At 40.9% G+C, this 18613-nt stretch overlaps 1 protein-coding gene across 2 annotated transcripts in view; it reads right to left on the reverse strand.

The window, feature by feature from the left end:
- The window catches only part of kcnq3 (potassium voltage-gated channel, KQT-like subfamily, member 3), a 398022-nt gene that overhangs the window by 97716 nt on the left and 281693 nt on the right, over positions 1-18613 (reverse strand). For both annotated transcript variants that reach the window (XM_063041574.1, XM_063041583.1), the window contains 3 exons: positions 15501-15673; positions 14281-14421; positions 5864-5974 (listed from right to left, as the gene is read on the reverse strand). In XM_063041574.1, coding sequence (XP_062897644.1) covers positions 5864-5974; positions 14281-14421; positions 15501-15673 — 425 coding nt within the window. The remainder of the gene's footprint in view (positions 1-5863; positions 5975-14280; positions 14422-15500; positions 15674-18613) is intronic.

Here is an 18613-nt window from a genome sequence, read left to right on the forward strand (position 1 = left end):
GCAGAGATTTCTTTGTGGAGTCCTTGAGAAGCACTGAGCATTGTTTTCCTCACATCCATTAACGTGGAGCAAGGTGGCCACTCCACCAGGCACTGGTGATGGAGTAGATTGATGAGGATTTTTTTTTGTGAACACTAGTTTTATTTGTCACATGTACTATTTGGATGGTAATGTTGTTAACTTGGTTAGTAAGTTTGCAGATAACACCAAAATTGCTGATGCAGTTGACAGTGAAGAAGGTCCTCTATGATTACAATGGGATTTAGATGAACTGCAGAAGTGGTCCTAGGAATGGCTGATGATGTGGTCTTTCATTTATTCTATTATGGTTCTTGGATTTATTGAATATGCCTGTAAAAATGAATTTCTGGGTTCTATATGGGGACATACTATATATGCACTTTGATAATAAATTTACTTTGAACTCTGAACTTAACTCAGAAAAGTGTGAGATGTTATATTTTGGTCAGGTAAACCAGAGCAGGACCTAAACAATAAACAGTAGGGCCCTGGAAAGTGTTGTAGAAGAGAGAGATCTAAAGGTCTAGCTTCTTTCAAAGTAGCAACACAGGTGGACAAGACAATATTGGGCCACTGGAAAATGATGCTGGTAAGGTAGCAATGGGGTTAAAGAATTTATTAAGTACTTTGCTTCAGTCTTCACTGTGGAAGACACTGACTGAATGCCAGAGGTCCATGAGTGTCAGGGAGCAGGAATGAGTGCCATTGCTATTACCAAGAAAAAAGTGCTAGGCAAACTGAAAGATCTTAAGGTGAATAAGTCACCTGGACTATATGGACTACATCCCTGAGCCCTGAAAGAGGTTGCTGAAGAGATAATGAAAATTGCAAATGTCACTCCACTCTTTAAGAAGGGTGGAAGACAAAAGCAAGGAGTCAGTATTAGGACCACTACTTTTCACATTGTTTGTCAATGATTTAGATAGAGAAATTGATGGCTTTGTGGCAAAGTTTGCAGATGATACGAAGATAGGTGGAGTTGTAAGTAATGCTGAGGAACCAATGCAATTGCAGCAGGACTTCAACAAATTGGAAGAATGGGCAAAAAGTGGCAGATGGAATACAGTGTTGGGAAATGTATGATAATGCATATTGGTAAAAGAAACAATCATGCAGACTATTATCTAGATGGAGAGAAAATTCAAACAAAAGAGGTGGAAAGGGCCTTAGGGAGTCCTCGAGCAAGGCTCCCAAAGGGCTCATTTAGAGATTGAGTCTGTGGTAGAGAAGGCAAATGTAATGTTGTCATTTACTTCAAGGGGATTAGAACATAAAAACAAGGAGATAATGCTGAATCTTTATCGGACACCAAGTCAGGCTACACTTAGAATATTGTCAACAGTTTTGAACCCTATATCTCTGAAAGGATGTGTTGTCATTGGAGAGAGTCCAGAGGAGGTTCATGAGGATAATTCCGGGAATGAAGTGGTTAACATATGAGGAGCATTTGGCAGCTCTGGGCCTATACTCACTGGAATTTAGAAGAATGCGGGGGAATCTCATTGAAACCTACCGAATGTTGAAAGGACTAGATAAGATAGATGTGAAGAGGATGTTTCCTCTGGTGGGGGTAACCAAAACTAGAGGGCACAGCCTCAAAATTGAGGGGTGACCCTTTAGAACAGAAGTAAGAGTGGAATTTTTTTAGCCAGAGAGTTGTGAATCTGTGGAATGCTCTGTCGCAGACTGCGGTGGAGGCCAAGTCTGTGGGTATATTTAAAGTAGAAGTTGATAGATTCCTGATTAGTCGGGGCATCAAGGGATATGGTGAGAGGGCAGGTGTATGGGGGTGTATGAGCTCCAGGAACAGTCATGATGATAAAATGGTGAAGTGGACTCAAAGGGATGAATGGCCTAATTCAGCTACTGAATGGCCAAATTCTGCTACTATGTCTTTTGGTCTCATTCGTCAAGCATTCATGGGCACATACACAGTCACACAGAGACACAAGCCTAAATCAGTGAGGGAGGGAGGAGAAGGAGGTAAAGAGCGTGTGAATAGGATTTGGAAAGAGGGGAGAACCATTAGGTTGACATATGGAATGAGGTCAGAGGTCAAGAAGGATATGAAAGGAGAGTAGATTCAGGGTCAGGGAGGTCTGAGAGGAGGAGGAAACAAGAGGCAGATGAGTGTGAGATTGGAAAGAGGCATTGGAATCTGACTGTACTGGAAAGTTTAAAAGCAACTTGTGAGGCAGACACCTTGTGAGCTCAATGCTTATTCAGGTTTTTCATGTAGTACTCTGCTCAATTCATCAACAGTCTCTATCTCCACATGAGGGAGCTTTAGAACAACATTATAAAATTGCATGGAGTATGAAAATCAAGTGCAACAACTAGAAATCTGAAATAAAACAGGAATATTGAAAACATATTAGCCAATCTGAAAAGAGTTAGACAGTTCTCGTTGTTGGCTAATTTTCAGAAATTGAATCTAAATGAAAAGGCACTCACATAAAATTTTTCAGAGGAATCAGGTCTTTTTGCCAAGTCCACACTTACTCCCATCTCAGAAATAAATAAAAGTCAACTCAATTACAGTGGGTCTGGAGTCACATAGAGACCAAAGTATATAAGCGAACAGATTTTCTTCCGTGAATTATATCAGTTAATCTTGATGGATTTTTTACTGTGTCACTGCTATTAATACTAGCATTTGATTTCACATTTCATTTAACTGAATTCAAATGCCACACTGCTTTACTGGAAGTTAATTTTTAAAATCCAGATTATTGATCTAGTCTCCAAAATTAGTCCTCTCTGTTACTATTTCCACAGTATTAACTCTAGGCAAAATGAAGAGGACAGAACAAAAGGTAATTATGAAGTAGTTATGAATACTAACATGTGTCACAGGGAAGAATTGTGACAGGCTTTTATTTAAACAAGAATTAAAATTGTGCAAACATGCTTGAAAACTACCTACTCAGAACATAATGAAAAGGCCACAAGATACATGACCATGAAAACGGCTACATATAATGTTTTATGTCTAGGTTACTCAGCTGAAATATGAAAATTAGGGAAACACATATTCAGCCACTTAAAGTTCTATAGTCAATTTTTCCAGTAGCTAAATGTACTTTGAGCTCCATAATATTTTTGTCTGTAATCTGTCTAAGCTTTCAAGTAAATTTTTGCTGAAATATATCTATAATGAATTTATTTTCATGAGCAATATTTATTTTCTGATTACTTGTCTAAGGTCAAGCACATTGATGAAGGCAGAACCGTAGATGTAGTTTATATGGATTTTAGCAAGGCATTTGATAAGGTACCCCCCTTCAAGGCTCATTGAGAAATTAAGGAGGCATGGGATCCAAGGGAACATTGCTTTGTGGATCTAGAGCTGGCTTGCCCACAGAAGGCAAAGAGTGGTTGTAGACAGGTCATATTCTGCATGGAGGTTGGTGACCAGTGGTGTGCCTCAGGGATCTGTTCTGGGACCACTACTCTTTGTGATATTTATAAATGACCTGGATGAGGAAGTGGAGGGAAGGGTTAGTCAATTTGCTGATGACACAAAGGTTGGGGGTGTTGCGGATAGTGTGGAGGGCTGTCAGAGGTTACAGCAGGTCATTGATAGGATGCAAAACTGGGCTGAGAAGTGGCAGATGGAGTCCAACCCAGATAAGTGTAAGGTAGTTCATTTTGGTATGTCAAATATGATGGCAGAATATAAATGGTAAGACTCTTGGCAGTGTGGAGGATCAGAGGGATCTTGGGGTCCGAGTCCATGGGACACTCAAAGCTGCTATGCAGGTTGACCTTGTGGTTAAGAAGGCATACGGTGCATTGGCCCTCATCAATCGTGGGATTGAGTTTAAGAGCTGAGAGGTAATGTTGCAGCTATAGGACCCTGGTCTGATCCCACTTGGAGTACTGTACTCAGTTCTGGTCACCTCACTATAGGAAGGACGTGGAAACCATAGAAAGGGTGCAGAGGAGATTTACAAGGATGTTGCCTGGATTGGGGAGCATGCCTTATGAGAATAGGTTGAGTGAACTCAGCCTTTCCTCCTTAGAGCGACGGAGGATGAGAGGTGACTTGATAGAGGTGTACAAGATAATGAGAGGCATTGATCATGTGGATAGTCAGAGGCTTTTTCCCACGGCTTAAATTGCTAGCATGAGAGGGCATAGTTTTAAGGTGCTTGGAAGTAAGTCCAGAAGAGATGTCAGGGGTAAGTTTTTTTTACGCAGAGAGTGATGAGTGTGTGGAATGGGCTGCCGGCGGCGGTGGTGGAGGTGGAAACGATAGGGTCTTTTAAGAGACTCCTGGATGGCTACATGAAGCTTAGGAAAATAGAGGACTATGGGTAAAGCCTAGGTAGTTCTCAGGTAGGGACATTTTCGGCACAGCTTTGTGGGCCGAAGGGCCTGTATTGTGCTGTATGTTTTCTATGTTTCTGTGTTTCTATGTTTCTATGTTTCTATGTCATTGGCTTGCAAGCAAAAGGGAAAATATCCTGGGGAAGTAGAATAGATGATATTGGAAAGGGGGTGCTGAATGAATTTAACAATTAATTATTGTCTGTAATTAGTGTGGAGAACAGGAACATCAAGAAAAAAAGCAAGTCTTACTGAAACGAAGGCCAGAAAACTCTGTCTTGCTTACTATGAAGTAAAAATTGATACATTTAATAATTTATTAATCCCGCTAAAGTCCTCTTTTATACATTATCTCAACAATAAGGGTCTGATTTTCATTTCTTGCCAGATTTCCCTATCTGAGCTGTTCTTCATTTAGGCAACACTGTAATGCAGCAGGTGTGGCTAAATTCGCAGTTTCATCCTTACGTCGGGTGCTGTCTGCATGGTGTTTGGATGTTCCCCCCGTAACTGCATGGGTTTCCACTAGGTTGCTCATGTTCCTACCAACATCTTAAAGAAAGCAGCATTGCTTGTGCTATTTCTTCGGCGGAGATCCAGTGGTAGATAATAAATATCTCAGTGCAATTGGGTCCTAATGAAGAAGCAGCAGAATATTTGGAACTTTTCAGAAACATTTAACTGAAAAACAGTTAAAAGCCAGTAAACCCGGGATGTTTTTCCTCCTTGTGTAAATCTATTACAATAATATTTGCACCCATTTTATAGTCATAAAGTAGTACAGCACAGAAAAAGGCCCTTCAGCCCAACTAGTCCATGCTGAAACCTTTTAAACTGCCTACTCCCAATGGGACCATAACCCTCCATATCCGTATTATCCATGTACCTATCCAAACTTCTCTTAAATGTTGAAATCGAGCTTGTATACCTCTATCAAATCTCCTCTCAGTTTTCTATGTTCTAAAGAATACAGTCTTAACCTTTTCAACCTTTCCTTATAACTCAGGTCTTCCAGACCCAGCAGCATCCTTGTAAATTTTCTCTGTACTCTTTCGACCTTGTTTACATCTTTCCTGTAGGTAGGTGACCAAAACTGCACACAATACTCCAAATTAGGCCTCACCAACATCTTGTATAACTTCAACATAACATCCCATCTCTTGTACTCAATACATTGATTTATGAAGGCCAATGTGCCAAAAGCTTTCTTTATGACCCAGTCTACCTGTGACTCCACTTTCAACAAATTATGTACCTGTATCCTCATATCCCTTTGTTCAACCACACTCCTCAGTGCCTTACAGTTCATGTGTAAGACCTACCCATGTTGACCCTACCAAAGTGTAAAACCTCGCACTTGCGTTAAATTCCATCTGCCATTTTTCAGCCCATTTTTCTAGCTGTGGAGACAAATTTTTAAATTTGTCTTTGCAGACTTTAGGCAATGCCAGGTTGACAGTGGAGATTTTGGGCTATTATTCATGGTTGAACATGAAGTGAAGGTACTCACCGCTGGCAAAGCAAAGAATGACACTCCTACAAGAGCAAACGTTGCAGCCAACAGACGACCTGCCCACGTCTTTGGAGTCTTGTCACCATAGCCAATTGTAGTCAGAGTAATCTGCACAAAGAAAAGCAAAGGCACATGTTATGGATTAAAACAAGCTGTCAGAGAAACAGTGTGTCAGGCAGCATCAGTGGATCAAAATGGACTGTAGACATTTTGGACTAAGAACCTTTATCTGGACTGAAAGAATGGAGGGGATATAGCCCATTTCAAGAGGAGAAGATGAGGGGAAAGAGCTGGCAAGTGATTGGTGGATCCAGGTGAAGAGGAATTGATTGGCAGGTAGGGTCAGGTGGACATAGCACTAGAGTTTGGAAGAAGATAGGTGGAGGCAACAAATGGCAGCATGTGATGGGATCAGCTCAGAAAGGAAAGTAACTGGGAGACGTGCAGGTGGCTTGGAACACAGGGTGGGGAGGAGAAGAGAGGAGAGCAGGTAACCTGAATATGAGGTATTGCTCTTCCAGTTTGTAATTGGTGACCGCTTTGCTGAGAATTTGCATTCTCTATATTACAATTATTCAGAGCTCCTGGCGGCTGGCCATTTTAATGTCTCTTTCCATCTGCACACCGCCATGCCCGTCCTTACCCTCCTCCACTGCCAGAGTGAAGAAAAATAGAAACTGCAATAACAGCACCTCCTATTCTGCGTGAAATAGTCTGCAATCCAATAGCATGAACATTGAATTCTCGAATTTCAGACCCTATCTTGCTCTCTTTCTCTTTCTAATCTACCCAGGTCTTCTTGCATACATCCCTCTTTCCAAGTCCACACACCCCCACCCCCAGCCTCCCATCTCCCAGTATATTTCTGGGCATCTTTCTGATTCACTTTAAAACCAGATCAAGAGTCTGGACCCACAATGCCGACAGTCCAATTCCTCCTTCAGATGCTGACTGACCTATTGAGCTCTCCAGCAGCTCATTTTTCCGCTCCATATTGTGGCATCGAAAAAAAAAAAAAATTCTGGCATTTAGCCGGCTGGTGGCGCAGTGACATCAGTGCCGGACTCTGGAGTGAAGGTTCCCGAGCTCAAACCCAGTCGGGCCGCTCCCGGGCATGCTTTCCATCCGTGTCGGGTTGAGTGTCGAGCTCACAACTCGGCCTCATAATAAAAAAACTGCACTGTGAGAAGGACGTGGGGGACCACTCACAAAATCTTTCCTCCAAGACAACCACTTGAAAAGTGGTCGCCGAGGCTCTGGCAGGGTATGGCACACACAAAAAAAATTCTGGCATCTACAGTATCTTGTGTCTCTCACACATTATGAATTGTAATTAAGCTGTTTACAACACTCTTAACTAGAGTGAGAATGAATACTGACTAAATCAGAAATAAAGATCAGGAAATACAGGATTGCACATTCACTGCAGTAACAAATTTACAAAAAAGCAGGAGCAATGTTTTGGGCTGTGTTTGTTCCATTTGAATCTCAGGTGGGAACTGTTGCTATGAAGTTTAAATCAAATGGTTTAACTGTTTGCTTACTGCCTTCAAAGAAGGTACAGGAGCATTAGGACTCACACCACCAGGTTCAAGAACAGTTATTACCCCTCAATCACTGGGCTCTTGGATCACTGGGAATAACTTCGTTCAACTTCACTCGCCTCATCACTGATCTGTTCCCACAATCTTCATTGCATATTCTCAATAGTTATTGTTTTTTTAATTCATATTTGCACAGTTTTGCACATTGCATGTTACACACTGGTTGTTTGACTGTTCAGTAAAGTGCAGTATCTCATTGATTCTATTAGGATTCTTGGATTTACTGTGAATGCCAGCAAGAACATAAATTTCAGGGTAGTATAGGGTGACGTATGCAGTATGTACTTTGATAATGAATTTACTTTGAACCTTTAACATCGAAACATCTTTCAGACAGCTCACAAGAATTGATTTTTCCATCAATCCACTTTTTCAGAGTGATGATCACTAACTCCTATACATGCTCAGTGTAAATAAGCCAATCGACCAAAGAGATTCCTCTTCCAGTGTTCATCCTGGGTAGGGACCAAATCAGAGAGAGCTGATGGTTGGGTGGCTGCATTTGGCTTTAAAACCTGCAGATGCTACAAGCCAAGAGAGGTCAGAATTCCTGCTATATACTGTAAGAGGTTTTAAAACAAATGCCAAAATGACCACATGGAAAACAAGGAGGCATTTCTTCTCCCATGGTATTGCTTAGGCCTAGAAATGTAAGCTGAAATCAGGCCCAACAATAATTTTTATGTCATTTTATTGAAGTCAGTTCAAAAATAAGGATAGCATATCAAAAACTGGTATGGGCACAACCAGCTGGATTGCCTTCCCCTGTCTTGAGAAGCTCTCTGAAAGAATATATAAGCCATTTAAAGGCACTCGTATTCCAAGTTTTGCTGACTCTGGGCACAAAATGGAACTAATGCCTAATGGATTTACAACCAGTAGGATTCCTTGGTTAACTCAGGAATACAGCCAGACGTTCTGTCAGATGTCTGACACATTAGGACAGTGGCTCCTCTTATGATTATCCTTTACAAGCTCAGCTATTTTAGAAAAATTCCCAGCAACTAAATTCTAGGATCACAGGTAAGTCTCAAATACCTGTTAATAAATGGCTGATCTGATTTTCAACTCCATTTACCTTTTCTCCACAACTAACACCATATACAAAAAAAATTGAGCAATTTGACTTTTGAAATTTTCACTAGAACTAGACTCCATTTTTTTATTGGAAATTTCAGATTTTCACTACACATTATGTGAAGACTTGCTTTCTGGCATCTCTCCTGAAGGAGCTCACTCTCTTAATAAGGATATTCCCCTTGACATGGATTCACAAACAGAGTAAATAGTTTCTTTCCACCAAACCCCCATCAAATCCTTCAAATTATTTGAACACATGGATTACATCTATCCTTAACCTCCTATAATTCATAGAATAAAAGTGTAGATTTATAATTTGTCCTCATGCTGTAATCCTTCTGATCCCAGGAATTTTATAATCTGAATCCAAAATGAACCAAAAAACATATCTCTCCTTAGCACAGTCCAGAGGACTGAATACAGCACTCCACATACTGTCTTATTCAAGCTTTGCACAACTTCCAATAATTCATCTTCAGCACCTATGATATAATGTTGAGATTCTGTTAATCTGTTCCATAATTTTTTTTATAGATATTAACATCTTTCTATTTCCATATAATTACCTAGCTCTTTTTGTATATACATTGGGATAGAGGTTTGCATTTGGTTACATCTTATGGACAAGGAATAATGTGCCACAATATTACAAGTTTAGCAGTAACTTCATTCTTTTCCAACTTTCTTAGATTCGAATGAATGAACTCCAAATGCCAACTACACAATCCAAGGACAAGGCTGATATTTATTGGTCATCTCCAACTGCCCTTGACTTGAGTATTTATTAAGCAATTTCTGAAGGCAATTTCGAGCCAATAACTTACTATATAAGGAGTTATATAAGGACAAGGGTGGGTAATACCCTGAAGAACATTAGTAAGCCTGAAGGGTTTCTGCAACAGTTCCAGTTTAATTGTCATTGAACCATACATGAATACAGCCAAACAAAACAGTGTTACTCCTGGGCCAAGATGCAAACCAGAGTACCAACAGTCATACACAGTACATGGCACGGTTAGCACATATAAGACAGCAAGTATCCATAAGAGAGCAAACACATCTAAAATAGCAAGTGCATATAAGATATCAGTAAAATACAGTCACACAATAAAACAGTCCAAGTCCCTGAGTCCATGAATGTTGCAGCAGTCTGCAGTCAAAGACAATATAGCTTGTATTCTGCTGAGTGAACAGTGGGGGGTAACGCTGTGCCACATTGCCCAGCACTTCGGTGGAGCGCACTGACCCTAATGCCTCTCTCCTGGGTGGCTGCAAACAGGCGACACTGTGCTTGCGGCATATGACCCAGACCTCACAGCTTCCCCACCATCGACCAAAAAATCGGACTTGCAGAATTCCACACTAACAATGTTAAGCAGTGTCTTGTGATCACAAGAGAAGTGATTAAGATGATCACTTGTTGTTAGACTGCACACCGCCGTCGTGTAAGACCCCTCTGATGCCTCTCTGACGCAGGCAATAACCCGATTTGCATCAGGTCCAGCTCCTTCAGTTTCTCCACTGCCATGCAACTTGCAGATGGGGTAGACCTGCAGTATTTAATGTCCAGCAGGGTCTTGCAATCATAAAAAATATGTTTAAAAAAAGGCAAATAAGAGAAAATCTGCAGATGCTGGAAATCCAAGCAACACACACAAAATGCCGAAGAGTTTTGACTCGAAACGTCAACTATACTTTTTTTCCATGGATGCTGCCTGTCTTGCTGCGCTCCTCCAGAATTTTGTGTGTGTTGCTTTAAAAAAGACAATCGTACCTTTGGTTAGCCCTGTAGAAGCAACTGCTTCCATCTTACTGGAAGTGATCAGGTGGCTTCAAGATCACCATTGCAGGACTAAGTTTATAATCTACTTAACTGAATATATAAATCCGAACTGCTGAGAAGGGATTTGAACCAATGGCACTGAACTACTGGTTCAAGCCTCTTTTTAACGTTCTGCCTCACTTTGCCCAGTCACATAATCTATCATGTTCTGCATCCAAAGTTCTACAGAACCTGCATTAAAAAGATTACTCATATTCTGCCCATCTTGAACTAAATTATTAGGAAGCAGTGCTGAGTCTGTACAAGACCTTACTTGGAGCACAGTTAACCTGTTGGATTTCCATTACAGGAAATCATGGAAAAGATTTCGAGGGTCAGACGGTATCAGGCTGAAAGAGAACAAGAATGAAAATGGAAAAAAATGCATGTTTTTATGATTATTGATAAATATGCTGAAGAAAGTATCATTGGAACCTTTTTATTGGTCAGCATAAAGATCATGAGTGGATGCAGAGGTGAAATTTCCCACAAGATAAATTCAAGGTTGAGGAATCACGGCAGAATTTCCCAGCAAAATGCAAGTGCACGGAGGGGAGAGAGTCTACAGAAGATGTGGCCTTTCTTTTCTGTATGAACTAGACAAGCATTGTTGCTCCTCCAGTTCTAATTAAATACTTTCACCGCTGGACTCCATTTGGATTTGAACTTGCCAGCAAATTTTGCTTTCTGAGGAGCCTGTGCTGGTCATCTAATGTGGTCCTCAATAATCAATAGAGTTGACTGCAACATCAAAGCACAGCAAATTTTCCATCCTCATATCAACACTGATCAATCCTGCAAGTCTGAATCTGAATGTGGTGTAAATTAAACATAGAAACATAGAAAATAGGTGCAGGAGTAGGCCATTCGGCCCTTCGAGCCTGCATCGCCATTTATTATGATCATGGCTGATCATCCAACTCAGAACCCTGCACCAGCCTTCCCTCCATACCCCCTGATCCCCGTAGCCACAAGGGCCATATCTAACTCCCTCTTAAATATAGCCAATGAACTGGCCTCAACTGTTTCCTGTGGCAGAGAATTCCACAGATTCACCACTCTCTGTGTGAAGAAGTTTTTCCTAATCTCAGTCCTAAAAGGCTTCCCCCTTATCCTCAAACTGTGACCCCTCGTTCTGGACTTCCCCAACATCGGGAACAATCTTCCTGCATCTAGCCTGTCCAATCCTTTTAGGATTTTATACGTTTCAATCAGATCTCCCCTCAATCTTCTAAATTCCAACGAGTACAAGCCTAGTTCATCCAGTCTTTCTTCATATGAAAGTCCTGCCATCCCAGGAATCAATCTGGTGAACCTTCTTTGTACTCCCTCTATGGCAAGGATGTCTTTCCTCAGATTAGGGGACCAAAACTGCACACAATACTCCAGGTGTGGTCTCACCAAGGCCTTGTACAACTGCAGTAGTACCTCCCTGCTCCTGTACTCGAATCCTCTCGCTATGAATGCCAGCATACCATTCGCCTTTTTCACCGCCTGCTGTACCTGCATGCCCACTTTCAATGACTGGTGTATAATGACACCCAGGTCTCGTTGCACCTCCCCTTTTCCTAATCGGCCACCATTCAGATAATAATCTGTTTTCCTATTTTTGCCACCAAAGTGGATAACTTCACATTTATCCACATTAAATTGCATCTGCCATGAATTTGCCCACTCACCCAACCTATCCAAGTCACCCTGCATCCCCTTAGCATCCTCCTAGCATCCTCCTCACAGCTAACACTGCCGCCCAGCTTCATGTCATCCGCAAACTTGGAGATGCTGCATTTAATTCCCTCATCCAAGTCATTAATATATATTGTAAACAACTGGGGTCTCAGCACTGAGCCTTGCAGTACCCCACTAGTCACTGCCTGCCATTCTGAAAAGGTCCCGTTTATTCCCACTCTTTGCTTCCTGTCTGCTAACCAATTCTCTATCCACATCAATACCTTACCCCCAATACCGTGTGCTTTAAGTTTGCACACTAATCTCCTGTGTGGGACCTTGTCAAAAGCCTTTTGAAAATCCAAATATACCACATCCACTGGTTCTCCCCTATCCACTCTACTAGTTACATCCTCAAAAAATTCTATGAGATTCGTCAGACATGATTTTCCTTTCACAAATCCATGCTGACTTTGTCCGATGATTTCACTGCTTTCCAAATGTGCTGTTATCACATCCTTGATAACTGACTCCAGCAGTTTTCCCACCACCGACGTTAGGCTAACCGGTCTATAATTCCCCGGTTTCTCTCTCCCTCCTTTTTTAAAAAGTGGGGTTACATTAGCCACTCTCCAATCCTCAGGAACTAGTCCAGAATCTAATGAGTTTTGAAAAATTATCACTAATGCATCCACTATTTCTTGGGCTACTTCCTTAAGCACTCTGGGATGCAGACCATCTGGCCCTGGGGATTTATCTGCCTTTAATCCCTTCAATTTACCTAACACCACTTCCCTACTAACATGTATTTCGCTCAGTTCCTCCATCTCACTGGACCCTCTGTCCCCTACTATTTTGGGAAGATTATTTATGTCCTCCTTAGTGAAGACAGAATCAAAGTAATTATTCAATTGGTCTTCCATGTCCTTGCTCCCCATAATCAATTCACCTGTTTCTGTCCGTAGGGGACATACATTTGTCTTTACCAGTCTTTTCCTTTTTACATATCTATAAAAGCTTTTACAGTCAGTTTTTATGTTCCCTGCCAGTTTTCTCTCATAATCTTTTTTCCCCTTCCTAATTAAGCCCTTTGTCCTCCTCTGCTGAACTCTGAATTTCTCCCAGTCCTCAGGTAAGCCACTTTTTCTGGCTAATTTGTATGCTTCTTCTTTGGAATTGATACTATCTCTAATTTCTCTTGTCAGCCACGGGTGCACTACCTTCCTTGATTTATTCTTTTGCCAAACTGGGATGAACAATTGTTGTAGTTCATCCATGCAATCTTTAAATGCTTGCCATTGCATATCCACCGTCAATCCTTTAAGTGTCATTTGCCGGTCTATCTTAGCAAATTCACGTCTCATACCTTCAAAGTTACCCCTCTTTAAGTTCAGAACCTTTGTTTCTGAATTAACTATGTCACTCTCCATCTTAATGAAGAATTCCACCATATTATGGTCACTCTTACCCAGGGGGCAATATTGATTTAATCATGGAATCATTGAATTGTACAGAAAAGACATAAGTCTTTTGATCTACTTCGCCCATGCCGACCATGATGCTTATCTACCCTAATCCCATTAGTCTGAATTAGGCCTGTAATTCTTTGCACCTTTTCTATCCAAGTACCTGTCCACATATCTTTCAATTATTATAATTCTACCTGCCTCCACCACCATCTCTGGCATTTTTTCCAGATATTCACCATTCCCTATGTAAAAAACTTATCTCTCTGATATCTTTTGAACTTCTCTCTCACCTCAAACTTGTGCCTTCCAGTTCTAGACTACCCAACCTATTCAATCTGTCTTTATAACTGCAGCAACATCCAGGTGAATCTTATCTGCACTTTCTCTACTATGCCTATGTTACTCCTGTAGTGTGGTGACCAAAATGACGCACAATACTCCACAAGCAGACTAACCCATGTTTTGCACAGTTGCAATGTGACAAATGTAATAAAAACGTTTTCCTTACACAATTCTTTCCAGAGTTGGAAGTAAGTGTTTTAATTCACTGAAATGCAAATGAAATGCTAAGGAATTTTAAAAAATAAAACACTGAAAATCTGAAATAAAAAGAGATAAATATTTTTAATATTTTCTGTGTTTTTTATCTGAAAACTTGTGATTGGTTACCAGAGAACATTTTGCAGGCAGGAACAAAAAGTCCTTTAATCTCAGAAAAGCCAAACTATTTTCTCACTCTCTGAACAGAACAGCATCACCAATAACACTTACCAAACCCCACCACAGTGCATCTGCATAGGTATTGAAGTCTTGAGTACTGTTTCTGGCATTATCATCTTTCTCAACCAGATAAACAAGGAATGAGGCCAAAATGAGTGATAGGAATCCGATGTACCAGGCAGTGATGAGTTCCTGAGAAACATGGATAAGATCTATTAGTGCCTTTCAAGTGGATAAACATACAGGTCCCAAATGCACCCTCAAGGAATTGTTAAAAGCCATCCAATTCTTACTAGTTTGGACACAAATAACTCCACATGGTTGAATTCTAACTGCCCATTCAATTCAGGGGCTGCAAGAACAGATGATAAATCTGCCAATTCTAGTGGTCATCAAAGTCCACTAGTGGTCATCGAGGTCCATGAGTGGACATATTGAAACAAATATTGCTTGTCTTTTTATGGAGATACATTACTTCTAGTCCCATTATCCCTCACCTTTGCTAAACTCCCAGAGCTTGGCCTATGTGGTGAACAGCTCACCATGCCTGATGCCGTGGCTCATTTCTGGAAATTATATGGGTCTGCTCAGGCAGAGTTTCACCAAATGCTTTGCCTGATCAGCTCTTAGCACATTTGTTCCTCTATGTATGTATTGGAATCCTAAATGAACATCACACACATTCCTAGTTTAAGATGTTTCTGAGTAGATCAGTTTCTTCTTCTCTGTAAAGCCTATCTTCTACACTTCTAAATGTTCCTCAAAGCTTAGGTTTGTGTACTGAAGAACACAGAACTCATTCCATCCAAAATGCCTCTGATGCTTTGATCTTGAACCATTCATGAAAGCAGTGCTAATTTTAGATGAAAAATTTACATACTATTTTTGCAAATAGCTATTAGGTTCATCAATTTTTGGCATGCTATCAGACAAAATGTCTGCTGTTATAAGAAATGGCAACTTCCAATAATCCACTGTACAAACCATAGAATCCAGCTCGGTCTATATTCAGCCAGTGAAGATAGTTTGTTATGTGCTAATATTCAATATTTCTGGAGGAAAAAAAACTGTATATTTTCTCTTAATTTGTATCCTCTGTTAGTGCTGCATCACATGACATCCTAAGATGAATTTATGATGAATGAAAACCAGATTCTATATTTGGATCCATTTAAAAAATCAGTAAACATAAATAATGGGAAGCATTAAATCAGAATATGGTTCACTGGTTAGCCAAAGATTTTATTGAGTTTCTGAAAAGACTTCCTGACCTTGCTGTGTGAACAAATTGCGGAACCTAAAAGTTTCCACGTGCCTCCTCTTCGGTCCATCCGCAACATGCGGAGTATTTGTAGAAAACGCAAACTTCGTAGGGATGTCGCCACAATGTTCTGCAAAGTCCCCACTGCAACAATTACCACAGAACCAATCAAGACGATGATATCTGGAGAGATACAATGAAAATACTTTAATTTGAAAAATTCCTTTGGTCAAATCCCCCCAAAAAAGTCAAACATTTAGGCAGAGCTTAAGCTTCACAACGGAAGCAGTTACATGTCCTAAGGGGCCATTACGGGGAATAGAAGTCGTCGGGGGGCAGTAAGAGGCACCTTAACTTCAGGCAAGAGACATGGCCAACCGTGAGTAGAGTAGGCCCTGGAACACATTAAGAACCATAACTCAGCAGGCGGTGAACACTCGTGGTCACACACACCTGAAACTCAGCAATCTCATCCAACCTTACCAACCAAACAGACATTATTAGGGATGCATAAGTTAGCGACCAGGGTGCCCAACAGTTTCGTGACACGGCTCAAGATCATGCAATTTAACAGTTGGTAAGCTAAGTAGACCCTCTGAGCTTTGTCCACAGATCTACAGAAAACAGGACACACAGTGATATAGTGCTGGCCAGAACCAAAAGGTGAAGTCTACTTCAGCCAATCAATGAACCTGCAGACCCTGGGGATTCCTCTTGAGATGTTCAAAGCAACTTGGCTTCATATGTGTGGTTTTAGGGGAAGTACTGCATGATAGGCGATAGGTCAAGAACTACCTTTGAAGATTATAAGACCTTAAGTGATTGGTCAATCGCACTAACTAGAATAGTATAAAGGTAGCTTGCTGAACACCAGCTCTATCCCAACTACCATTCAGATTCTAGTCTGAATCCTTGTCAACGTAGCTTTCGCTGTTGTGATTGTCTTTGCCTTGCTGTTCCTTTGTGTGCTGCTTCTATCATTCTATCCATCTCAACTCACTGGCATTGTCACCATCTGATAGGCATTCCCAGTTTGCATTAATTTTTTATTTTAATTTAGTCCCATTAATGAAGGATAAATATGCCTGGCATGATCTCTATGAGTCTGAAGGCAGTGAAGCCTTGAATTCTAATCCTGCTAAGAAACAGGAACTACAGAGAATGTGTCAATACACTGTTACATACCTGGAGTATGGTTTTATTCCATTCCCATCAGATCAGCAATCCTCCATTTGTCTTATTTATAATATTATACTGTCTAATGAAGCCATGAAACCATCAAGATTGCAGGAACACTTCCTTAAAAGACACCCTGAAAAGGCTACCTATGGTTCCAGAGGATGAAAGAAACATTTGAAAAGTGTTGCACGCTCGAGTCATTTGCCAAGAAAGCTAAAAATGACCTTGATAGGATTTGAATGATCTGAAAATTCCAGAATAGGTATTAACCTGCTTCTTTGCGAGATGAAAGAACAGGAAGAGAGCTTGCAAGAAGAAATTGTCGAAATTCAGAATGATGAAGAAGCAAAGGTGCTTTCTAAAAATGTTTGCTTTTGTGGTATGTGGCTACACTACACAAAGCTTCCTGATCTTTGGAGAAGAGCCAAACTGTTCTTCATTGCATTTCCATCCTCCTACCTTGTTGAAAGAGGCTTTAGTGCAGTGAACCATATACTCAAAAACATACAAAACCAGAAACTGCTTGGACATTGTTACGTGTGGGGACTTAAGGCTTTTACTGTCACAACTTGAATCAGACATTTCAACTCTTGCTAAGAACCATAAAGCTCAAGGATCACATTGATATCGGAGCTGCTGTACAATGCACAGGTACAGTGCAAGCTAGGTTTAAAGACAAATAAAAATTTAAGCAGAATAATTTTTCTCATGTTAGCATATGGTAGACATGTTTTTACACTATGGGGGTGCCAGAGTGTATATTCTGCCTTAGAGGGGTGTTGACAAGTATGAAGTTGCTTTAGGGGGGGCATTGGAAAATATCAAGGTCCTTTAGTGGGGTGTTGGAAAATACGCAAGAGCTTTGTGGGGGGGGGCGTTGGGCTACAAATGGTTGGGAATCACTGAGACTGATTCTTCAAAGGGTGGCTGTCAGTCGAAGTGGCACCCTCACCAGAGTGGAAAGGTGGCACATTTCTGTCCCATAAACACTCAGCTAACAATCTAGCACAGTGCTAATAGGCTGCTGCGCCATTAGATGTCCTGGCTGTTAACTGAAGTGTTAAACCATAATCCTATTAAAAATACATAAAATTTCCCATGATAAAATCCCATGTTTAGATCGGCATGCATCTCTCAAGCAACAGGTGCTGAGTCATTGTTGTGTGTGGGAGGGCCCCATTTAGTTTGTGGCTTTCCTACAACATCACAGAGACAACACTTCAAATGTAATAATTGGCTGGAATGCACTTTGGGAAATTTATGGCCGTGAACAGCACTGTGTAAAGGGATATTCTCATTCTTTCTATTTTGTTATGCTGATACCTTTTGCCATGGAAAGTGGGAAATGTAGCCCAGACTCCATATCCAGCATTGCCTGGTGATGGCTTAAATGGAATGGCAGAAACCTAGAAGGCGGCTTCAGTGCGTTCATGGAATGGGTGGGGTGAAGTTGATCAACCAGTGAATTAAGAACAACAAAGGTAAATGAGGGAAATTACTTTAGTCAGAGGGTGGCAAATCTGTGGAATTTGTTGCCACGAGTGGCTGTGAAGGCCATGTCATTGGGTGTATTTAAGGCAGAGATAGATAGGTTCTTGATTAGCCAGGGCATCAAAGGGTATGGGGTGAAGGCAGGGGAGTGGGAATGACTGGAAGAATTGGATCAGCCCATGATTGAATGGCAGAGCAGTCTTGATGGGCCAGATGGCCTACTTCTGCTCCTATATCTTATGGTCTTAAGGTCTTATGGAAATTCCAACTGGGCCTTTATCTGCCTTCAATCTGTGACCATTTACCATGTGGCTGGTTAGAGATGTGTAGAGAACTAAATTTCTCTGTAGTTAACAGCCAGCAAGATCCTGGATATATTCTGAAAAAGAATATTCCCAACTCTGATCTCGTTTCATTCCATGTGATTTTTGGATTGTTATAATTATTCATTAC

This window comes from Mobula hypostoma, chromosome 1 (genome assembly GCF_963921235.1).
Source record: "Mobula hypostoma chromosome 1, sMobHyp1.1, whole genome shotgun sequence".
Lineage (NCBI taxonomy): Eukaryota > Metazoa > Chordata > Chondrichthyes > Myliobatiformes > Myliobatidae > Mobula > Mobula hypostoma.